The sequence below is a fragment of the Oncorhynchus kisutch genome, linkage group LG4, assembly GCF_002021735.2.
Source record: "Oncorhynchus kisutch isolate 150728-3 linkage group LG4, Okis_V2, whole genome shotgun sequence".
NCBI lineage: Eukaryota > Metazoa > Chordata > Actinopteri > Salmoniformes > Salmonidae > Oncorhynchus > Oncorhynchus kisutch.
In genome coordinates this window covers 52,619,185-52,645,027 of record NC_034177.2, presented here as the reverse complement: position 1 = coordinate 52,645,027, position 25,843 = coordinate 52,619,185, and the positions used below count along the sequence as shown (strand labels likewise).

General features: G+C 40.9%; 1 protein-coding gene across 3 annotated transcripts; it reads right to left on the bottom strand.

Annotated features, from left to right (window-relative positions):
• Nucleotides 1-5,416: 5,416 nt before the first annotated feature.
• Nucleotides 5,417-21,469, bottom strand: LOC109889689 (HMG box-containing protein 1). 3 transcript variants are annotated; one of them, XM_020481301.2, is made up of 12 exons: nucleotides 21,421-21,469; nucleotides 19,911-20,089; nucleotides 19,443-19,629; nucleotides 19,025-19,148; nucleotides 18,485-18,596; nucleotides 15,260-15,378; nucleotides 14,932-15,088; nucleotides 14,308-14,452; nucleotides 13,850-14,137; nucleotides 13,434-13,575; nucleotides 12,265-12,330; nucleotides 11,440-11,545 (listed from the first exon to the last, which is right to left on the bottom strand). In XM_020481301.2, exons 2-11 carry the CDS (start codon nucleotides 20,050-20,052, stop codon nucleotides 12,307-12,309), a joined length of 1,440 nt encoding a protein of 479 aa, XP_020336890.1. In that variant the 5' UTR covers nucleotides 20,053-20,089; nucleotides 21,421-21,469; the 3' UTR covers nucleotides 11,440-11,545; nucleotides 12,265-12,306. The 3 variants fall into 3 exon arrangements, with proteins under 3 accessions (XP_020336892.1, XP_031679073.1, XP_020336890.1); XM_020481303.2 differs by lacking the exon at nucleotides 12,265-12,330 and having other exon boundaries at nucleotides 5,417-11,545; XM_031823213.1 differs by lacking the exon at nucleotides 12,265-12,330 and having other exon boundaries at nucleotides 5,417-11,545; nucleotides 21,036-21,457.
• Between the last annotated feature and the right edge of the window lie 4,374 nt (nucleotides 21,470-25,843).

Sequence of the window (25,843 nt, the reverse complement as noted above, 5' to 3'; positions counted from 1 at the left end):
TTGGAATTCCTGACGAACCATGTCCAGATAAGGTGTCCGGAGTGAAATAGTTGAATTTAAAAAAGTTGAGTAAGGGAAAAACTCAAAATATAAACGATAATTAAAAAGCAAAAACCGTAAAGTTGTCAGTTAGCAAAGTAAGGTTAGCAAAGTAAGGTTACGCACAGCAGCACGTAATAAAGCCTGCAAGTTGTGAACAGGCCGTGGCTCAGATGATTGTCCTTGATCATCTTTTTGCCCTTCCTGTGACATCGGGTACTGTAGCTGTCCTGGAGGGCAGGCAGTGTGCCCCCGGTGATGAGTTGGGCGGACCGCACCACCCTCTGGAGAGCCCTGCGGTTGCGGGCTGTGTAGAGGGTGGTGCGGTCTGCCCAACGCATCACCGGTTGGACGTACTGCCAAATTCTCTAAGACATGGTAGAAAAATGAACATTAAATCATCTGGCAACAGCTCTGGTGGACAATCCTGCAGTCAGCATGCCAATTGCACACTCCCTCAAATCTTGAGACATCTGTGGCATTGTGTTGTGTGACAAAACTGCACATTTTAGAGTGACCTTTTATTGTCCCCAGCATAAGGTGCATCTGTGTAATGATCATGCTGTTTAATCAGCTTCTTGATATGCCACACCTGTCAGGCGGATGGATTATCTTGGCAAAGGAGAAATGCTCACTAACAGGGATGTAAACAAATTTGTGCACAAAATCTGCGAGAAATACGCTTTTTGGGCATATAAAACATTCCTGGGATTTTATTTCAGTTAATAAAACATGGGACCAACACTTTAAGTTGCATTTTATATTTTAGTTCAGTGTAAAAAAAATCTGCCCCCCAAAAAATTATTTTGAAATCACAAACAGAAAAGCCTTGTGTTTGTTTTATTTCACACCTATTCACAACTTAATTTGCCAAAACAACGTGCTGTAGGACGTTGGTACCCAGACAGGCACTAATGCGTCTCTCTCTCCTCACTGAACGAATGACAAATGGATGAATGGGTGATAATTGTGCACCTTACATCACAATTTAACTAAATGATAAGGAGGGTGAAGATGTTGATTTACTTTAGAAAGACAACAGTGTAATGATGAGCAGAAAATCATTTGACTGCGCGCCTTGGGGGTTGATTTTTTTATTTTGTCAAAATAATCTGTATTACGTATTGCAAGGGAAACGAAAACAAGATACATGTTGCAGTAGGCTTTTCGAATAATGCTAAATGTATCCTTGACTCTATCCAGCTAAGTAAACAATGCCAGCTCTGTTGCTAAAGGTAACGTGTCAGCCTATTAATTATGAAAATATAAACAATGACCTGTTACTCGGCTATTCAAAATCAAATAGGCTACAAATTCACTATAGACTAACTCTTAATTTGTTTAATTTAGGCTAGACCAATTACAGACCATTCGGAAAGTATTCAGACACCATGACTTTTTCCACAATTTGTTATGTTATGCCTTATTCTAAAATTGATTTACACTCCATAAAGACGAGGCGAAAAACAGGTTCAGACATTTCCGCATGTTTATAAAAAAAATGCAAATATCTTATTTACATAAGTATTCAGACCCTTTGCTCAGGTGTATCCTGTTTCCATTGATCATTCTTGAGATGTTTCTACAACTTGGAGTCCACCTGTGGTAAATTCAATTGGTTGGACATGATTTGGAAAGGCACACCTGTCCATATAAGGTTCCATAGTTGACAATGCACATCAGAGCAAAAACCAAGCCATAAGGTGCAAGGAATTGTCGGTAGACAGGATTGTGTTGAGGCACAGATCTGGGGAAGGGTAGCAAAACATTTCTGCAGCATTGAAGGTCCCCAAGAACACAGTGGCTTCCATCATTCTTAAATGGTAGTAGTTTGAAACCATTAAGACTCTTCCTAGAGCTAGCCGGCCAGGCCAAATTGAGCAATCGGGGGAGAAAGGCCTTGGTCAGGGAGGTGACCAAGAACCCGATGGTCACTTTGACAGAGCTCCAGAGTTCCTCTGTGGAGATGGGAGAATCTTCCAGAAGGACAACCATCACTGCAGCACTCCACCAATCAGGCCTTTATGGTAGAGTGGCCAGATGGAATCCACTCCTCAGTAAAAGGCACATGACAGCCTGCTTGGAGTTTGCCAAAAGGCACCTAAATGACTCTCAGACCATGAAAAACAAGATTTTCTAGTCTGATGAAACCAAGAATAAAGAATTTGGCTTGAATGCAAAGCATCACGTCTGGAGGAAACCTGGCACCAGCCATACAATGAAGCATGGTGGTGGCAGCATCATGCTGCGGGGATGTTTTTCAGTGGCAGAGACTGGGAGACTAGTCAGGATTGAAGGAAGGAAAGATGAACGGAGCATAGTACAGAGAGATCCTTGATGAAAACCTGCTCCAGAGCGCTCAGGACCTCAGACTAGGGCAAAGGTTCATCTTCCAAAAGGACAAAGACCCTAAGCACACAGCCAAGACAACGCAGGAGTGGCTTCGGGACAAGTCTCTGAATGTCCTTGAGTGGCCCAGCCAGAGCCCTGACTTGAACCCGATCGAATATCTCTGGAGAGAACTAAAAATAGCTGTGCAGCGACGCACCCCGTCCAGCCTGACTAAAGGGTCTGAATTCTTATAAATGTGTTATTTCAGTTTGATATTTTTTATATATTTGCAAACATTTCTAAAAACATGTTTTTGCTTTGTCATTATGGGGTTTTGTGTGTAGGTGGAGGAAAAAATACAATTGAAGCGCTATCGTGCATACATTTATTTATTTTATTATTATTATTTTCCCCCTAAACCAAACGCGATCACGACACGCAGACACGCAAAACAAACTCTGAACTAATGATTTGGGGACAGGTCGAAAAGCCTTAAATATGTATGGCAATTTAGCTAGTTAGCTTGCACTTTCTAGCTAATTTGTCCTATTTAGCTAGCTTGCTGTTGCTAGCTAATTTGTACTGGGATATAAACATTGAGTTATTTGACCTGAAATGCACAAGGTCCTCTTCTCCGACAATTAATCCACACATAAAACGGTCAACCGAATTGTTTCTAGTCATCTCTCCTCCTTCCAGGCTTTTTCATCTTTGAACTTATATGGTGTTTGGCATCTACACTTTCATAGTATTACCACGACAACCGGCAAAAGAGTTCGTCTTTCAATCACCCACGTGGGTATAACCAATGAGGAGATGGCATGTGGGTACCTGCTTCTATAAACCAATGAGGAGATGGGAGAGGCAGGACTTGAAACGCGATCTGCATCAGAAATAGGAATGACTTCTATTCTAGCCCTTAGCAACGTAGACACTCGTTGGCGAGCGCGAGCAGTGTGGGTGCAATAATTGAATAACATAGATTCCTAAATTTATTGTGCAATGCTCGCACACGCGATGCGAGCGGTGTAGTCAGCCTCTGAGGCTGTAACGTAACAAAATTTGGAAAAAGTCAATGGGTCTGAATACTTTCCAAAGGCACGGTTTGAACCAAAGATACCTTAAATAAATACAAATGTGATGTTTTTCTGCCATATATGCAGTAGGCAATGTATTGTATAACGACACAATCCTTATTTTAATTCAGGTATTTTCTTTCAGGCTTAGGCTCAAATAAAGTCTTATGCTTATGCATAAGCTGTCACATCTGCTCCTGCAACCCCCTCTACTGCTCATCCTGTGTCTCATTAACCTGCCGCCACTCCCCAAGTACTCTCTCCGTCTCCCTCTCTCTCTGTGTGTGTATGATTGTGTGGGCGGAGACAGGTGTGCTGGAGTCAGAGCAGATTCCCACCAGCTACTATTCAGATCCTGTTATCCTGTTATTGCCACCATGGCCTTTTTTTTGCCCTTACCTCCCTTATTTCACCTCATTTGCTCACATCGTATATAGACTTGTTTATAATGTATTATTGACTGTATGTTTGTTTTACTCCATGTGTAACTCTGTGTCGTTTGTATGTGTCAAACTGCTTTGCTTTATCTTGGCCAGGTCGCAATTGTAAATGAGAACTTGTTCTCAACTTGCCTACCTGGTTAAATAAAAAAATCCTGTTGTGCCTGTTTTCCTTGCCTGATGCTGTTTTCCTCTCCACTACAGTTCTGCCCGCTCTGACTGTGGTACCTGTCTCCAGTCCCACATCTCATCATCCTGCTACTCTGTCCTGGTTTCCCCAGTCCACTACTCCCTTGGATTCCCCTCTGGACCTGCTTACCCTGTCTCAACCCCTCGCTCCGCACCTGGTTTCCAGCTACGTGCCCGAGCTTCCCCTGACCTGCACTCCATCTTCCCCGTGTTTCAATAAATACCTTGGTTACTTCATCCCAGTCTCCTCATCTGAGTCTGTTCTTGGGTTCCCCTGTTCCACTCTAATATGCATATGGTTGTTTTGACAACATCCACAATGTGTTCCACTCAGTTTCAACCTATTGAACTTTTTTCTTGAAATTGATAAATCACAGTTAGTTTTAAAAGCACATACTGTTTTGATGATAAGTGTTTGATGTGATTTTCAATTGCATTTGCCTTGACATCAGTGGTTAGTTGGACAATAGTGCTGTGAGTACCAGGCCATTAGCGACCTGATGATCGTTAGCAGTTGGGTACTACCAATGCATGTCCTGAATGTATAAGAGGAGGTTGCTGTGACTCAACGGTCACTTCATGTGTTTCCGGTATGTGTGCCTGAAGCGCTGAAAAATATGGACACCTTAAGGGTGGCCGACTCATTTCTAAGGTAACAGGAAGATGGTTTTGCTCGTTGTGAAATTGTGTATTGTAAACACATATAGATCACATGGCTATTGAGAAACATGAAAACCTAGGAGATCAGTGTTTTTTTACCCCTTTTTCATGGTATCCAATTGGTAGTTACAGTCTTGTCCCATCGCTGCAACTCCCATACAACTCGGGAGAGGCGAAAGTCGAGAGACGTGTGTCCTCCGAAACACAACCCAACCAAACCGCACTGCTTCTTGACACAATGCCTACTTAACCCGGAAGCCAGCCGCACCAATGTGTCGGAGGAAACACTGTACACCTGGCGACAGTGTCAGCGTGCACTGCATCCGGCCCGCCACAGGAGTCGCTAGTGCATGATGGGACAAGGACATCCCTGCAGACCAAATCCTCACCTATCCCGGACAATGCTGGGCCAATTGTGCGCGCCCCATGGGTCTCCCGGTTGCGGCCGGCTGCGACAGAGCCTGGACTCGAACCCAGAATCTATAGTGGAACAGTTAGCACTGCGATGCAGTACCTTAGATCACTGCACCACTCGGGAGGAAAACCTGAGAGAGGGAAATCTTCAGCTTTGCTAAGATCATCTTACAAATTATTCATGAAAACTGAGCTGTCCCTCCTACAATTAGCTGGCTACCTCTTAAATGCTCAAGACGTGCAAAACCAAAAGATAGGACAGGTGAATAAGATTGCAAGTTTAAACTTTTATTTAAAATATAGTACAAGGATATTTTGAGTTTGGTGGGGCGTGGACCTGTACATTATCAACAACAAAGCTGTATAAATTCAACGCCATGGCAACCTGCAAGCAAAACATCACATGACCTGTACTAGCCTGGGTGCCAGTCTTTTTATGCTGTACTGCCAACTCCTTGTCATTCATTGTCATGCCATAGAGCACAAAACAGACTGGCACTCAGGCTAGACCTACTGTATACAGTTTGGCCATGTTTGTGTCAATGTAAACACTGATAGATCTCTTGAAGATATATCGTATATCATTTTATACACAGGTAACTGCCAAATAAAGGAAACACCAACATCAAGCCTCTAGATTTCAGCCCAAAAATAAATCATAAGGAATAAGGTATCTATATCTGAGAGGAGAAAACTCCAATAAATAATACATTTTAAACCCATGTTTCGTCATGTTATTTGGGACCAAACTTTTTACAACCTATTTTTTTTACAGGCCGATACTGATTTACCTTCAGACCACTCCCCTGAAGCTTGGTTTGAGATCTAAAATGATTGTGGGGGCTGTCTTGTTAGACTTCAGTGCAGCTTTTGACATTATCTATCATAGTCTGCTGCTGGAAAAACGTATGTGTTAGGGCTTTATAATGTGGGAAAAGAGTTACTTCTCTAACTGAACACAGCGGATGTTCTTTAATGGAAGCCTCTCAAATATAATCCAGTTAGAATCAGGAATTCCCCAGGGTAGCTGTTTAGGACCCTTGCTTTTTTAAAATTCTGCTAGCGACATGCCACTGACTTTGAGTAAAGCCAGAGTGCCTATGTATGCAGATGACTCATCACTCAACAAAGAGCTGCAGTTAGTTTCAGAGTGGGTGGCAAGGAATAAGTTAGCCCTAAATATTTCTACAACTAAAAGCATTGTATTTGGAACAAAACTCTCACTAAACCCTAAACCTCAACTAAATCATGTGGAACTTGAGCAAGTTGAGATGACTGAACTGCTTGGAGTAACCCTAGATTGTAAACTGTCATGGTTAAAACATATTAATACAACAGTAGCTAAGATGGGGAGAAGTCTGTCCATAATAAATTGCTGCTCTGCCTTCTTAACAACACTATCATCAAGGCAGGTCCTACAGGCCCTAGTTTTGTCACACCTTGACTACTGTTCAGTCATATGGTCAGGTGCCACAAAAAATTACTTTGAAAATGTGCAATTGGCTCAGAACAGAGCAGCACGGTTGGCCCTTGGATGTACACAGAGAGCTAATATAAATAATATGCATGTCAATCTCTCGTGGCTGAAAGTGGAGGAGAGATTGACTTCATCACTACTTTTATTTATGAGAGGTATTGACATGTTGAATGCACCGAGCTGTCTGTCTAAACTACTGTCACACAGCTTGGATACCCATGCATACCCCATAAGACATGCCACAAGAGGTCTCTTCACAGTCCCCAAGTCCAGAACAGACTATGGGAGGCACACAGTACTACATAGAGTCATGACTACATGGAACTCCTTTCCACATCAAGTAACTCATGCCAGCAGTAAAATTTGATTTTTAAAAAAACATATAAAAAAAACACCTTATGGAACAGCGGGGACTGTGATGCAACACAAACATTGGCGCATACACACACACACGATAACATAAGCACTACACATACACATGGATTTAGTACTGTAGATATGTGGTAGTGGTGTAGTAGGGGCCTGAGGGCACACAGTGTGTTGTGAAATCAGTAAATGTATTGTAATGTTTTAAAAATGGTATAAACTGCCTTAATTTTGCTGGACCCCAGGAAGAGTAGCTAATAGGGATCCATAATAAATACACACACACACACACACACACACACACACACACACACACACACACACACACACACACACACACACACACACACACACACACACACACACACACACACACACACACACACACACACACACACACACACACATACCCTTTAAACACCTATTTCAAAATAATGGGCAACTGGGCATTTTTATACATTACCCTTAGCATGATGTTTTAATTGCTTAATTAACTCAGGAACCACATATGTGTGGAAGCACCTGCTTTAGATATACTTTGTATCCCTCATTACTCACGTTTCCTTTATTTTGGCAGTTACCAGTAGCTTCCACTAGCATACATTTAATTGGTTGTACTGTATAAGATTACATATGTACTGTATATAAAGTGCAAAAAGAAATTAAAACACTAAAAGTGAAGGCTTGGGCCTGAAGTGCTGTTTGGATGAGTGTGCAACACATCCATGTGTAGAAACATACATCATCATCGGCACACGACCAGCTGGTTTAGCAACTAGATGCCTGATTCACAGTAAAGGGCTAAGCCAAGCCTAGCCGAGCTGTACTGAGAGGCCTGGTTATACATCTATCACAGTTCCTGAAACCATGCTAGAAAGCACAATGTGAAAATAAAATATCCAAGCCATAATAGTTTGGTTCGACCCTACAGTGTGAATCAGGAAACAGGGTATCTGAGTTATGTTCATTAGAGCATGGAAGGAAACCTTTCAAAATGTTTTGCAATGGAACAATAACATAAGGGTTCTCCTTCAAATACTAATTTCGATGTATCACATATGGGGATTCGCTAGGATCACCAATACTCTTGGAAGGGCCAATAGAAATCATATGTTGGAGACAGTGGGAAATGAGGTGAGCCCCTCATCTTCTTATAAGGAGCCACTCTCCAAGCCTATGGTCATTCTCGTTCATCTTCTTTGTGAGGACAATTGCTCTCTAGATCTCAGCATGACTGGAGCCCTGTTTCCTGCTTATTTGGTCTGAAGCGAACCGTGTAGGATATTTTTGCTGAGCGTAGCTCTTCAGACCCTGTTGAGAGGTTGAGGACTGAACGAAAGGTTTTTGCTTTGTGTCAATTGCTTTTCTACTTCTCAGTGAATACAGGATTTTTTTTAATGAATACAGGATTTTGAATACTTCTTCCTTCAGCCTGCTCTGTCTAGAGAGAGCCCACTTCCCACATCTATCCAGACTGACTTGCTGCACCCTGATAGAAGCGACGACCCTGTGAGGGCCATGGGAGACCCCATCCCAAAAACGGTGACCACGCCATTTGGGGCGGGAGAGCTGACAAACCAATGAAATAGAGGGATGCCGTATGCTTTTTCAACTATGTTACCTACCCTCCCTTTTCCGTCTACACAGAGCAAGGGAATAGGGCCTCCCCCTCATCTTCGAGCCCCTCGATGGCCAGTGACTTTTGGGCAGCAGTTATACCTTACTCACAACCAGTCCTGGCAGCTATTGGCGCATGCAGGGTTTATACCCTAGCAAACAAAGCAATTCTCTACTCTCTCGGGGCATAGCTGGTGACATAATTAAAAAAATATTTCTTTTACATTTTAAGGAAAGAAATGCAGGTCTTCGACTCTTGAAAAAGAGGGCCAACCTCCTTATGCATGCTCTCTGTTTTACAGAAGTGGTATGACTAAACAGATAGTTTCGTCCTACACTGTGTTCCATGGTCTTATGCTCCTTGCAGGACTTTTTTGGACAGAGAGAAGGTCTGGTGGACCAACGCGTCAAACTTATTGGCCTTCGTTAGCCAATACAGAAAGAACGGGAGAAACTCCCATTGCATAGGCATTGGCTTAATCGGCTTAATCTACCAACCAATCGTCACCCACAACACCTTCCCCTTAACCCTCCCCACTCTTTGCAGTCATGTGATTCTCCAAAATTAAATGATGACAAATACATTACTCAGTAGGTCACTCCCATAAAATTCTATGGTCACTCCCACTAAGGCCAACTTTGAATCGTTGATATCCAAGGCTTATATTGCGCCAATAGCCTAGGGATGAGGTTACTCAACCTGGGACATGTCTATTGTGCTTAAGATTCTTTCACAGCAGCTACTAGCCGCTGAGAAGCAATATTCCTACATCTTTTGCTTTTGGCGTCCCTAAAGTGAGTGTGTGGACAGTGCTCTACCAGCCACTGTTCACACCCGCATTCTGCCACAGGGTTTTTCAGGATAACCCTATACCTAACCCCATCCTTTGGTCCAGGTCGAAAATGTATATTTGTCTGCCTATAAGGGCATTCCTGTTGTTGTCCAGTACACGCATTGCACATCTACTTGGATTGAACGAAGGCTCAGGCAAGGGTGTAATGCTTTCAATCATTTGGTTACCACCCTCGAAAGAAACATATCTCATTAAACTGAGATTTGCGCACCATGTTTTGGGCTTCCCCTCACTTTGTTATGAAGTTTTCCCAACAACTTGTTTCTGCAACTTCTTGCATGCGCACTTCCTCAGCTTCGGAGCCTCTGAGGGTTGCTGATGTTGGGACTACCCTGGCTTCAGTGAGCATGTTTGCGATACGAGAGTTGGCCATATCACCATAGAGTATGTGATACATTGAAATTAGTATTTGAAAGAGAACTTAAGGTTACTTTCGTAACCCTGGTTCTCTGATATAAGTGAGATGTATCACAACATTTCACTGCTCACAAGAGTGCGAGGAGAAGCATGCTTGAGAATGACCAGAGGCCAGGAGAGTGGTTCTTTATAAGGAGTTAAGGGGGATCAGCTCCTTCGCCACTCTACCTGTGTCTCCAACAGACGCTTTTGGTTGGTCCTTCTGAGAGTAATAATAATAATAAACAAAAAACTGAGAGCAAAACAAGACAATGCGAGACTACGCAAGGCACACAATTGGCCCAGCTTCGTCTGGGTTTGGCCGGTGTAGGCCATCATTGTAAATAAGAATTTGTTCTTAACTGACTTGCGTAGTTAAATAAAGGTTAAATAAAAAAAATTGGCCCGGCAGCAATGTTCCAACATCAAGTGGAAAGCGTTCCCAGAAGAGTAGAGGCTGTTATATCAGCAAAGGAGGACCAACTCGATATTAATGCCCATGATTTTGGAATGAGATGTTCGACGAGCAGGTGTCCACATACTTTTGGTCATACTGTATGATACAATGCATGAAAGGCTTTATCAATCTGTGCAATATATTGAGTTGAACAAATATAAGTCAATATGAACTACAGCTGAGAAGAGAAAAAACACAATTTTAAGGTTCCGTATTAAACCATTTGATAAGGCATTTATAAATTGTGTGGTCACCATATATTAATCATTACGCCCACATTTATAAACCATTTACTAATAATTAGTAAAGTATTTTTGTAGTCCCTAAAGTGAGCACTATTTATACTTTATGAATATTTTATAAATACTTTGAGTGACCAGTGTAATTTCTCACAAAAAGATGGATATGCCATTGGTAGACATTCCTGCATGATTAATAAATGATGAGCAAGCAGTTTGTAAATGCCTTATAAATGCTTTATTATGGAACCTTAAAATAAAGTGTTACCAAAGCTATTTAAAATCCCCCTTATTTATTTTACAATTAAAAATATAACTTTTGTAACACTGCTCCTCCTTCCTTAACCGAACTTAGCACCACTGGGTCTCAAGTAGGATTCTCAATTTCCAGTAACTCTACCAAAATTCTCAAGTTTTCCAGAATTCCTGGTTGGAGGATTCTGGATTTCTTGCGTATTCCCTCCTGATTCTGGGAATCTTTCAACCTGAATTTCTGGAAAACCTGGGGAATCTTTGGAAAGTTACCAGAATTTTGCAATCCTGATCTCAAGGTTTCATGCCTCGAAATATGAAATTACCTGAAGAAATAAAACTGAGCCTTTCCTTTTTTATATAGAGGAATAACACGGCATCTCTTGTCATTTTAAAATGTAAGAAAATATAAGCACGGTTAGTTAAACTAGATTACCTGCTTTTTAATATATAGTTCATAGTTGTCGTTTTATCTTGTAGGCCTATCTATAAGGTCTCTTAGTTATAAAAGCAAGTGTATTCAGCATCACAGTTATGTCTCATCAATTTAACAGGTGAGCAGAGAGAGAGAGTAGCCTGGTTCCAGGTCTGTTTGTGCTGTCTTATGGTCCAACGACCATAGTTGGCTATACAGCACAAACAGATCTGGGACCAGGCTAGAGAGGCTAGAGGAGTCGCCTGGTCGGTCTGTTCACCTGGTCGGTCTGTTCACCAGGCCATCTATTGGTGCTGGGACCCCTGAGGAGAGAGAAAGAGAGCGGTGGAGGGTAAAGGCCCAATGCAGACGTTTTTATGTCAATATCAAATAATTTCTGGGTAACAATTAAGTACCTTACTCTAATAGATTTACATTAAAATTGGCAAAAAATAGCTTAGCAAAAAACGGTGTTTTGTTTTTTGCTAGGACTGTCTGGGAGTGGTCTGAGTGGGGAAGGGAAAACTGAAAACTAGCTGTTATTGGCAGAGAGTTTTAGAAGTCTTTGTAATTGGCCTATTAACCAATTTACTGCATGGTGATGTCACAATGGAAAGCCAAAACTCCCGCCCATGCAAACCTGCTGATTAGAACATCCTATGTAGATTGTATTTTCAAAAAGAAACCATCAGGAAATAACACTGATCACATGGTTTAACACTTTTACAGTGTTCGTTTAACCAGCTGTTAATATTATACAAAACACAGGAAAACTGAATTTTTAGTGTACTGAGCATTTAAAGCATGCTCAGAACTTACACACAGCGTTATTATACCTAGAGTGTGCACCTCCTATCTTTCCATTGATAGGCTGCGGTGACATTTTTGGCAATGTGCCCTATAGGTTTTATAAATCTGTGACCTTACATCATCACTATTTGTTTTAGCTAAGCCCTGAATTTGGCACAGTTGCCAGGTAAACTATATACCTGGATCATTTCAGTTGGAACTTTATGATCATCCCTATAATAACAGTCCTTACCGTGTTGGTTTAAACCAGAGGGTTTGAATCTCGCTCAGGACCTTATGTCCAGGACAGAAATTGGGCCTTCGAAATAAGAGCAGATCAGTGTCATGCCTATTACACCTTACTGAGTTCTTTATGATAAGTGACCACGTTTACATGCGCACAGTATTCCGGATAGTAGCTCGTAACTCCTATAGAATTATGCATTTCTTGCAGTAAAATGATACCACAAATGTTAATTTTGTCTTGAGAAGAGGAGTGGAGAAATATGATTTCTTTCTTTCAGCATCTCAGACAATGTGAATGTGTGTGTAATGTTATCGTTGACACTGTTATGCAAGCAGACATTATTTCAACAACATAAAATATGTTCCCAAAATGAACTGAAGCCTTATCAGAAAGGTTTCATCGTTTTCACAGCTTTTCATTTCCTTAAAACCGGTCAAACTGATGGCATTTGTGCATTTTGCACAGGACAAATCATTCCACTGTTTTGGAGTTATTGCGTTTTCCTCCCGGTCCCTAAACGAAACAGATAACTTTACCGGTATTAATTAGGTTACTAACACATTCATTCTATCAATGTAAGACATTATTCTGGTGAGCACTACTTTATTTAGTCTTCTTGGGTAACAAGTTATGACAGAAGAGAAGCTGCATGTATCTAACTATACTGTAGTTGACAAACAAATGGTCTACCAAATATCAGAAATTATAATATGGCCTACCAAATGTCGTAAATTATAAGCAGAAAGTTGTCTAAATTAGGAGTGAAAGTAGCCAGTAGGCTTTACGGTCCAGTACGGAGTATCAGCAAAATGTATTATTATGGAATTATGGTGTATCGAACTGCGAAGGTAGCCTACTTTTTGAAGTGATTTGTTTGACAATCAGATGAAAGCATCATCACACAACACCCATGATATGCCAAATTGAGCCTACACAGGCCGCAAAAAACAACCGTAAATGGGATAAGATGTTTACATGCCACAGTATCCAGTCTAAGATCAGCATATATCCCAGGCATCTTATCCGGCTTTCCTACAGCCAGGATAAAAGCTTTTTGGGTTATTGTAAACCGGATATGATGTTTGTGTGTCAACTCGAAAACTGAATACTTGGGTATCCAGAATAATAAGGGAATATTGGTCTGCATGTAAATGTGGTCACTGTGATCAACTTACTGAGTTGGTTCTCTTGCGTTTCCAGCAGTCAGGGTTGAGTCTCTTCTGCTCGTCAGCCAGAGCCTTGGCCTCCATGGTGTACATCCTCCTCTCCTCGTTCTTCATCTTCTTCCACTTATCACCCAGGATTACACTGATGGCTCTGTATAGGGACACAAGGACATACTATAATTTATACCATAATTCATTAATGAATTCAATCACTCATGTGTGTGGAACTTTATTAATTACTGTGAGAGACAACACTCTTTTCTCTGCTACTGTAATCCTACCTGTGGCTCTGGTCTAAAGCAATAATCTACTCAGAGACGTTCCTAACAATTTGTCAGAACAGGATGAATGTACTACTGACCATCCCCCCCACAAAATTATGTTTTACACGCATGCACACACACACGTTTGGTCTGCCTACCCACCTGTTATCCTTCCCAGGGTACATCTGTGTGTACTCCAACCGGTACTTCTTAGCGAAGAGCATGAAGGCGTTCATTGGCCGCTTGCATTTGGTGGGTGTGGCCCCGCCAGGGGCTGTCCCTGAGGTATTGCTCCTGTTTGATTTGCTGGTGGAGGAGGGGTGAAAGGAACTGGAGAGTTTCTCTGGGTCAGGGGAGACAGCGCCACTGCTGGACTGGGAGGTCCTACGCTGCCTGGCCATGCTACTCAGCACATAGACAGCTGAAGAGTCCAGAGGGGTGAAGTCATAACTGGAGAGGGATATGAAGAGATAGGGAAGATTAACACAATTTATATCATTTCACTAAAATCCTATCTACTGTGTCATACTGAGACATTGATATTGTCTGAATAAACTAAGCCCTCGGGAGCATATACCAGTGTGCAGACATTTTTGTTTAACATTGGTATTATTCTGTACCTCCTGAAGGTGTCGAAGACAACAGAGTCGTCACAGTTTATGGAGTCTCTGTGGCCTGGAGGAAGACATAGGTCCCCCACCTGCATCTCATAGCAGGGGATACCGTGCTGCACCACCGTCAGGCTGGGATAGAACGAGGACCAGCCTGGGACAGGAAGAGACATGGAATTGTAAACATTCTTTTTTAAATACACAAAAAATATGTACATCTGGCCTGTACTATAAGGCCCTATCACCATACAGTCTCAAAGATTATCCTACCAATAGGCCTATCCGCTTCCATGGAACATCAAGAGCTGAACATTTGCTTAATCAATCTGATGATAGGGGCGGCAGGGTAGCCTAGTGGTTAGAGATTTGGACTAGTAACCGAAAGTTTGCAAGTTCAAATCCCCGAGCTGACAAGATACAAATCTGTCGTTAACCCACTGTTCCTAGGCCGTCATTGAAAATAAGAATTTGTTCTTAACTGACTTGCCTAGTTAAATTAAGGTAAATAAAATATCTAGGACTTCAGACTAATACCGCCTACATTTATCATTTTGCACGCAGTTCCAGTTTGCCATGTTCCCTTAACTGATTCAGTTATCTTGTTAACAATTCAAAGACATTTTGTTCTTTTACCTTTGTTTTTCACAAAGAAGGGGTGATCAAATCTGCACTCTGCCGTTAAGAGGCCATCTTCTGGCGAGCCGGGGTCAAAGGTGAGTTTGAGGACAGCCTGGCCGTACGACACGTTCTCCTCGTGGGCCACTAGCTTCAGACCTTCCGAACCGTAGCTCTGTAAATCAATCAACATCCAGAGAAAAAAATGTGAGAGGGAGTCTAGCCAATCATATCAGATCTGGCGATTAGCAAGGGCATGTTCATAAGGCATCAAACGGAAGAAAACAAACCAACAGGGAGGGATTAGCTGGATTATTTTTGTTGTTGCTGTAAAACATTTTGCTACCTTGCGGGCAGTGGACGGCATTATTCTCTCATCATCATCTGACTCGTCATCAGAGTCTCCCAGGTCCTCAGCCTCTTGCCACTCCTTGTTAGAACCCCTGTGGAACCGCAACCGGGTGCCTGAATAGGAGGATAACAGCAAAACATTTAGTCAAATAGAGTAAGTAGAGAGAGAGAGACAGATATTTATTCTTGCCTTGAGACTTGACTTTTGATGCTTCTTATTGATACATCCTTACTTACCAAGAAGTACAAACCGTATTGGCCTGTCATACTGCTGTCTAAACACCAGAGGCTGATATTTCCCTATGAATTTATGTTCACTCTGGATTAAGTTAGCAACTCACACAGAGGAAACACAGGCTTAAAAAAAGAATATATTTAATATAACACTTTTCATTACAGAGTTATCTCAGCTCTACTGAGGAAAAAAATAAGTGATATACAATAAAAACAACATACATCTAGAAACAAGGCAGGTAATATAGCAATAGTAGGCTAGTAGCTAAATACATTTTAGTTTGGGATTAGGACAATGAAAAAGACTGTGTCTAGAGAAGTGGGTTTTAATAAGGCCCGTTTTAAAAGTTCTGAGTGATGGAGCGGCTCTCAGATTGTCAGGGAGAGCATTCCATAGGCGAGGGGCAAGAGAGCAGAAGGCTCGGTCCCCCATAGTACGGAGACGTGTCTTGGGGACTTGAAACAGTAGGGAGTGGCTGGAGTCGGAGAGTGCGTAGTGGCTCGCTGATTGAGATGAGGTCGCTGATGTAGGTCGGGCTCAATCCATTCAAGGATTTAAATATAAGCATGATGACTTTGAAATCGATCCTGTTGTTGACCGGTAGCTAGTGGATTTGGGTCAGGATCGTTGTAATGTGATCTGACTTCTTGCTCTTGGTTAGGACCCTGGCAGCACTGTTCTGGATTAGTTGGAGCCTCTGTAGTGATTGCTGGGAGGCCCCCAAACAGCCCATTGCCGTAGTTGATCAGAGAGAAGATGAAGGCATGAATGAGTTTCTCTGTATCTGGCTGGGAGATGGTATGACCCGGAGAGATGGAATAACTATGTTTTACATACTTGTTTTATGTGGGCATCGAAGGACAGAGAAGAATACAACTTGACTCCTAGGTTGGAGACGACATTTGTCATGACTGTCCTGACCAGGTCAGGTTACAGGAGACCACAACCCTACAGATTATCTCTCAACCCCAACAGAGGAGGGGAGATCTAGGAGTCTGAAGATGTGGTGGTGGGGGGGGGGGGGGGGTTATGACCCCTCACGCCCCTGGTAAATCTCAGGCCACAGACAAATTCCTTTGTCCTGTTACTATGGAGAACCAGCCTCAGAACATTAAACATGAAATAAAGGGACTTTGGAACAATGGTTTCCATCAGCCACAATGGTGGTCAAGACGATAGATGGAATATGAAAATGTTTGTCATTTTGTTTTGTTATTAAAGGTTAATAGATGACGTTATTACGAAAAAATTGTAATGTGAAGAGTTTTCCTAGTATATGTTTGATGTTTATACATTGTACGTTGTATGGAAAATATCCAAATCAAAGAGAATGTTTTGGGGAAGATTAAATGTTAAGTTAGCTGTCTAAAATTGGATTTGAATCAAATCTAGACCTTGCCTCATTAACTTGGTACGCCCAGAGAATTGCTCTAAAGGCGGTTACGCCCACTTTTGACCCAAGGGTATAAAACCTGTGAGTATAGAATTTACAGGAAGACTACCTGACCCAAGCTGCAGCAAGGTCTAAAAAGTCAACAAACCCAGAACGCAACGCAAGTTTGAAGACAAAGAAATCATTTTCTACCCAAGCTACGGATGAGTAGCTGTGTCTAAGCAGGTGAATTCAAGTCGAACCACCTAGCCTCCATCTCCCATCGAATCGTGGTATCTAAAGGGTTTCATTCCTATGCTGTGAGCTCTGAGCTACAGAGCTGTCTTTCCTCAGAAGACCCCTTCCAGAGCAAAGGGTGAGGGAACAGACTCCTAAGCCAAAAGGACACTGACATCGGGAGGACAGTCAGAGAGGTGCGCCGGAGTAGTGCGTCATCGAGCAGCCTGGACGGTCCACACAGAGAATCCTCGGAGATCATCCCCACGTAATTACATCATTATATTCTGACCCATAAGAGAGACAGTTTGGGGCAAGGCTAGGGTTAGAATAGCATAGCTGACAAATTCACCCAAATGTATATTTCTCGTGTACTTTCTTTTTTCTCTCTCTTTTGAAATCCCCATTGTGGGTAACACACGCCATAGTGTGTTGGCCCGTTGTACTAAGTTCTAATCAATAGCCTATAATGTGTTTTGTCTATGTGTATCTTTTATTATAATTTTAGCTTTTTAGTAAATAAATATTCAACTAAGATTGGTGTGGTACGAACTCGTTGGTGAGACCCGGGTCCGTGCAGATTCACGGGCTATACAACGTTCAGAACGAGATTTGGTAGAGGCAACTGATTAATTAGCGGCTGTTGTAAAAATCGATATTCTGATATTCTTTGAGTTAATTTGGGAAATAGAAACTCTATAAAAACTAGTTTTCCCATGGTGCCCCAGGTTAATGAGTTAATCATTGCTTGATTCAGTTAATCACGCAATTAGAAACTTTAATAATTCGATGAACAACAGTCGTCACATTAACTAATACAACGTCACGACACAGGGGCGGCAGCGTAGCCTAGTGGTTAGAGCGTTGGACTAGTAACCGGAAGGTTGCAAGTTCAAACCCCCGAGCTGACATGGTACAAATCTGTCGTTCTGCCCCTGAACAGGCAGTTAACCCACTGTTCCCAGGCCGTCATTGAAAATAAGAATGTGTTCTTAACTGACTTGCCTGGTTAAATTAAAGTAAAAAAATATATATATAATTAATACAGTGGACAGGTGGATGGCCTAGCCATTGACTGTAAGGCAGATGTTTCCAGCACTGATGACCTACTTGGGTGTCCCAATAAGCATAGCCTCAATCTTGCTACTGATCAACTGGAGGAAGTTCTCTTTCATCCATGCCATGCCACATATCTGTGATATGTTGCCTGATACAGTCCTGAATCCAGACTGCATAGCCACTTGTTATCAATGTGTTAGCTAGGATTTTTCCACAAGTAAAAGGTAAATGCACTCAAGGCCATGATTCTAGGAAAAGCTTATCAATTTCTCTCTGTGTATGTGTGTGTGTGTGTGTACGCGTGCGTGCGTCCATACCTTTCAGGAAACAGTGCCAGGCAGTTGAAGGCCAGGAGTTAGACCAACCCATGTCCTCATCATCAGAGAAGGATGACATAGAGAACACACCAGACTCTGACTCACTGCTGGCCTGAATGGGGGATGTTCAAACAAAGAGAAACATATTACAAAACAGTTGAATAGCACGTCATAAATTGCAGTTGTTGTCGCAAAGTTATAGAACAGTTACATTGCCCTGAATGAAGCATGCCCATCAGGGTTGGCCAAAGCCACTTCAATTCAGTTCATCAAGGAAATTCCTAAATTAATTTCCAATCCATAGATAGAACATTTTAATTTCAGTGAGGGATTTCAGTTAACTTCCTGAATTGACTAAACTCAAATGGAATTGACCACAATGACCACTAATGGTCATACATAATCTTGTAGTAAATAGTCTAGGTGATGTGACACGTACAAAAACATTTTATTCATTCATTCAGTATAGGAGTGGAGAGGGTGATAGGGTCCACACACAGGAAATGGTTGAACTGAAAGGTAAATGGTGAAAGGTCGTACTCTGACACGTCTGCTGCGCTCCCTAAGGTGACCCCTAGAGGGGCTGGGTGCACTGCTAGCCAGGGGAGGTCGGGCGTAAGAATGTAAACTACGACTGGTGGCAAAGATGTGCATAGGAGACGACCTGATGAGAGGAATAAAGAGAAATACATATCAATTATCAATACATTAACAATCTAACACCATCCATCACCTGATAAGGAGAAATACAGATATACATATCAAATTCGACATATCAAACATCAACCTAATGCTTTGTTGATGTGTGGCTCTATCTGTGTCTCTGTCTGTGTGTGTATGTGTGTGTGTGTACCACGTGCCTTTGTGTGACATGCATGTGTTATTGTGTACCACGTGTGTGTATGCTACAGTAAATGAGTGTGCATATGCGTTGTCAACCCCTAAACACAACAGGTACTTCTTGATGGGAGGAGGCTCCTGCAGTAGGGGGCTCTGAGGGCTGGTGGCGATGTTAGCTAGCTCAGTCAGCCAATTGGTGTGAGGGTAACCAGCTATACAGTCCTGATGTGACACCCCAGTTCCCACATGGAACAGCACCAGAGAGGACTGGTTCTCCTCTACCTCCTGCAGCTCTGGCAGGTCATCTGGAGCGGGAGGGGAGTGAGGTTGGTCAGGGTTGTGCTTATAAGTGTTCAGAATATAATTAAATAGAACATTCCTGTCCTTTATGGTAACACTTTACATTGCAGTCTTATACCGGTATACTGTGTGTGTGTGTGTGTGTGTGTGTGTGTGTGTGTGTGTGTGTGTGTGTGTGTGTGTGTGTGTGTGTGTGTGTGTGTGTGTGTGTGTGTGTGTGTGTGTGTGTGTGTGTGTGTGTGTGTGTGTGAGTGTGTGGACCTATTACATAATAGCAGATATTTACCATACTCCATGGGAGTAGGGGGGCAGCCAGGTGATGAGGACAGAGCCTCATTGCATTTCAGAAGATCAAAAGAGTCTTCCATTCTATTTGCATCCATCTTGTTTTCCTCAACTTGTTCAGTCTTATTAACTTCCCAAAACATATTACGCCATGTCAGCTGGAAAGTCTGTAGACAGCCACTGGAGACAACAATAAATTACAATTTCAGAATCTGACCACAACAGGTATATATATAAAACATACAAAATTACGAATTAATATTCTTTGAATTATTTGGTTAAACCTATGTAATTTATGTTTGCATTGAATATTAATAGGTGAATAATAAAAAGCACTGGTTAAAAAGCATAGATGACTGCATTATTCTACAATTACGAATCCCCATTTCATGTGGCAATAACACATTATGGCCATAATAAATCAAATCAAATCTACAGGTCATTAAATAGGGGATAAAATGCCTCCATATAACAAAGTCCTTTGTCTGTGTAGACTAGATAAAGAACAGTCATGTGATCATATGCGTGCAGCCCTTGTTTATAAACTTTGGGAACTTCGTGCACGCGCACCAGAGCTCATTCATTCATAACTGCGTAACAAGCACTGGTCAATAACGCTGTTATGATCATACAAAAAATCACAAAATATCGAGAGAAAATAGCAATATTATTTCATAGATAAAGGCGAATTGAGAAATATCAACGTGGCATGCCACCTAGTCTGAGCAATATAGGCTACATTATAAAGGATCAGCTGAAGACAATAACAAGCTTTCTGCTTCGTAGCTGTGGCCAAATGAAATGTAGTCTTTTTTTTTAGGTTTATCGTAGAAACTTAAATTGTAAAGTTAAGATTATATCTAATGTTAGGTTTTATTATATTTATTTATTTATTCTAGATATCCGATAACTAATCTTGCGCAATTTATTTCTTGACATTTTGATTCTTGGAAAACTAGCTAAAACATAGAATGACACTTATTACTCTTAGAAATGTGAAACGTTAACATAGCCTATAGCCAACTGTCCAATTACTTTTTTCTATAATGCAATATGTTATTGTGTTGAGTGCTGTCACAAGGGAATAAGCTTTCTTGTCTAATAGCTAGAAAATAACCAAGCTCACTTGTAAACAAAAGAATGTCAACAAGTTCAGACACGACACCGCTTGCGCCCCACTGTTCGAGATTGTCAAATGAATGAACCGAAAATGTACATCGAGTCCGAAGTTTTTTCCCGAAACATTGTTTTACTACCTTTAAAGCAGTCTGTATTTGTCACTATATTGATATATAGCTAGCAAGCTGCTAGCCTAGCAAGCTAATGTTACAACCAAAATAACAAACATAACAATGAACAAAATATCTCTCGAATAAATTGTCAATCGACATCGAACGGTCGATTGACAACTGTCCCACTCCACCAAACTATACGCGCTGAATAAAGGAAATTACACTGCTTATTTCTCAAGATTAGTTAGACTTTTGTTTCTTAGAAATCTGTTATTTTACCAAACCTGTCGCCATCAAGTAACTCTCTGGCTTCATTGAAGGGGTGGGAAGGAATACTTCCAAAACCGGTCATCTATTGGTGGATAAAAACGTCAGTAAAGTTAATCTATAATCGTTATTGGTGGGTTCATGACAGCACTAAAAAGGCCTGGTTTGGTGTGTTAATCAAACGCCCATTGGCTGAATGTGCACGTCCGTTATTTCCCAGAAACAGATGATTGGTCATAACAAGGAGAATACAATTAATCCTTTGTTATTGAAACTCACAGGAATGTTCTTATATGATCTCTGTTGAATAACAGTTTAATATCAACATTGTCTGAACTCATTTTAACAAAGGCTTGTATGTTATGAAGAGATCCAAATACAGCATTTTCTTTTTCCCCCTTTTTTTTCTTAACAACAAATCAATACAGGAAGTACATGAGGGAACACAAGTATATATGGATAATATACAATGGACAATTGAGATAGGGGGTACAATATCACATTACACAAGGACCTTAAGGGACATGCATACACTTATAATTCTAACAGCTTTTTTGTTAGTAGAGTATTCAATTTTCAAGCAAGTTCAATTGCTTTTTGTAGGGTAAGAAAATGTGTTTTTTTGTTTGTAAATTTACATTTGTGAATATGAAATTGGACCAAAAGAATAATGAAATTAATTACATAAAAATGTTTCAGCTTATTCCTATCGTAGGTAAAGAATCCAAGCAGTACATCTCTCCACGATAGTGTACCTCTCTCCACAATAGACCTTCATAAATGTGTTCAATTATAAATCTACTGATGTCTTGCCACAGTTTTCTTACATGAATACAATGCCAAAAAGGATGCAACACTGTTTCTGGGTGGACATTACAAAAGGAGCAATTTGAGTTTAATGTTTTCCTTAAACTTCTTCATATAGTGGTTGGCAGGATAATATTTATGAACACTTTTAAAGGAAACTTCCTTAATTTTGTTAACAAGTAGGTATGTGTGTGGCAACCGCCAAACTTTTTTCCAACAGATATTATCAATAAATCCATTCCATGACATGACATCCTGCTGAAACAACGTTTGTATCGCTCTGTTGTTGAATGGACCAAAAGAGAACAAATCTTTCCTACTGATGAGTCAACAGGGTCAACAGAAGGTAGGCTCTGAGGGTCAGGTCTGGACACGCTCCTGAATAATAAAGCAACACCTGAGGGAATGGCATCTAAAACAATTGCAAAATCTTTAGGTGTTACAGGGAACTTGTAAAGTGATAAGAATTCCTTATAACTGAGTAAAATACCCTCTGCATTTACCAGTTGGCTCACCAATAGGATATTAATTCGTAACCAATATTCTAAAAACAAAGAAGTATTTTTATACAATATATCCCGATTATTCCATATAATATGTGTGGAGAAAAATTATGTCCATGACAAGGACCATGACAAGAAAACCTGCCGATGAAAAGCAGAAACTTTCACTGGAACTTTGTCAATATTATAATTGCAACTCTTTGGAAAAGGATTGTATCACATTGTTCGCTATGGGAATTTGGTTAGCATCTTTCAGAAAAAGTGTAGTATCGTCAGCCAGCTGGCTTACAACACTTCTTTTTTTAGGCTTAGGTATCAGTGTTATTAACCCCTTACTCATTGTAGGAGGGAGAACATTGGTTTTAATACACTCTAAAAAATACTTCAAATTGGAAGGGAGCTACTTGTTAAAAAAATCATTTGTAAAATTCTGATGTAATTCCATCAACACCTGGTGATTGTTCTTTAGATGTTTGATAGACTCTACAATCTCAACTTTGATGGGTTCATCACCCTGTTTAGATTCTATGTCACTGGTAGAGTGAACATTATTCAGTGAGTCAAATTTCTGTGGATTCCTGACAGTATGTAGAGCTATAAAAATGGCTACAGTATTTAGCAATTAGTTTTTGGTCATCTAACACCAATGTTTAACTTATGGGTAGTGTTATTTTGAGTGAAATTTCTCAAGTCTAAAGAAATAGGAGGAATTCTGTTCTCCCTCAATCCATTTTTCCTAGATCTAATAAAGGCTCCTTCTGCTTTTAATCTACATATATTATCCAGTTTATTTTGTAACTCTTAGTTCCATCTTCTCCTCCCCGAGAGGCCGGCTGGGGACCTCTGAGAAAGGGAAGTTATCTTAATGATCACCTTTTCCTCCTCAGCTCTTCTGATCTTAGCAAGATTACTACCATATTTTCGAAGGTATTTGGACACCTCAAATTTAAAGAGCTCCCAGTTCTTGCAATAAGATTTTTCTTTCTCAAAAGTGTGAAAGCAGATCTTTAACCTCAAACTTAACTATATTATTTTAAAATTAGCTATTTAGCTTCCAGTAGGATGCTCTACCAAGGTTAGTATCAGGGGTAAATATTTTATCAATGTAAATGGCGCTATGGTCTGTGAGGGGTGGTAAAAATATTTGTAACACACTATCAATACATTTGGATATAAGCCAAAAACCTATTCTGGATTGTCTGGAGCCTGTTTTGTTACTCTAAGTGGATGATCTGTCAGCCGGAAAGCTCTCTCTCCATATGTCAGTAAGATCAAACTTTTCTATAAAAGTATTAAACCCAAATTCTGATTGGTTGGCCTACCTGGGGGCCATCTATCAGTTGAATTATCTATAGTAATGTTATTGTCCCCTCCTATTAATAATAACACATTGGGAAATTTAGATAACCAATGAAGTATATGTTTCTCTATAGATTCAAGCAACTCATCATTCTCATGTTTGGTGATGTACCCGTAGAAGTTTACAGTAATGAGCGTAATGTCATTGTAACTGATCACAAGACAAATAAAGTGACCAAAGGTGTCACGCCCTGGTCTTAGTATTTTGTGTTTTCTTTCTTTATTTGGCCAGGCCAGGGTGTGACATGGGTTTATTTTGTGTTGTGTTTATGTATGGGGGTTTTTCGTAGGTTTTAAGATTGTGGCTTAGTGGGGTTTTCTAGCATAGTCTATGGTTGCCTGAGGCGGTTCTCAATCAGAAGCAGGTGATTCTCGTTGTCTCTGATTGGGAACCATATTTAGGCAGCTATATTCTTTGAGTGTTTCGTGGGTGATTGTTCTTGTCTCTGTGTCAGTTGTCAGTTGTCAGTTGTCAGTTGTCAGTTGTCAGTTGTCAGTTGTCAGTTGTCAGTTGTCAGTTGTCAGTTGTCAGTTGTCAGTTGTCACCAGATAGGCTGTATAGGTTTTCACATTCCGTTTGTTGTTTTTGTATTGTTCGTATTTCATCGTCATTAAAGATGTATCGAATTAACCACGCTGCATTTTGGTCTGACTCTCTTTCGACGGAAGAAAAACGTAACAAAAGGGGTCACTTTCCGAGTGTAGAATATTACCACCAAAGGTCTTTTTAATTGTAGTGACACCAGCGGAGTGTTCAGATCCATGGGAAGCCAAATATCGTTGCCCCACTGTGATCCCCAGAAGTTGGCAGCCGAAATTGAATGAGACTTGAAAAAAGCAAAAATCTGTTCGAAATTGATTAGCAAATAAAAAGGCCTGGCGCTTCACATTGTTTCGTAACCCCCTAGCATTAAGAGAAACTATTGACAAAGACAAATACAGTATTGCCATTACATGGTCAGGTACAGCAAATTACAGTGTTACATAACGTGACATACAGCTGTGACTGAGGTTGGGGTACAATTGTGTAATTACAATCTATAACAGTTTTACATTTATCACAATCAACAATCAAACACATATGGCATTTGTACATTGTACATTAATTTTCAATGGAGGCAAAAATTATGGATATACTGACAATTTACATGTCTCTTCACCCTACACATGGAATAAACAAACAGAGTCAATAACACAATAGCACAATAGAAAAAATCTATATACAGTGTGTGCAAATGAGGTAAGATTAGGGAGGTAAGACAATAAATAGGCCATAGTGGTGAAGTAATTACAATTTAGCAATTAAACACTGGAGTGATAGATGTGCAGAATATGAATGTGCAAGTAGAGATATTGGGTGCAAAGGAGAGAAAAAACATAACAATATGGGGATGAGGTAGTTAGATGGGTTATTTACAGATGGGCTATGCATAGGTGCAGTGATCTGTGAGCTGCTCTGACAGCTGATGCTTAAAGTTAGTTGAGGGAGATATGAGTCTCCAGCTTCAGTGATTTTTGCCATTTGTTCCAGTCATTGGCAGCAGAGAACTGGAAGGAAAGGCAGCAAAAGGAGGAATTGGCTTTGGGGGTGACCAGTGAAATATACCTGCTGGAGCGCGTGCTACGGGTCGGTGCTGCTATGGTGACCAGTGAGCTGAGATAAGGCGCGGCTTTACCTAGCAAAGTCTAGAGGTAGGTGGAAAGCATGGCTAGCCGTAGAAGAATGCTTATTGAAATGCTCAATTATCGTGGATTTATCGGTGATG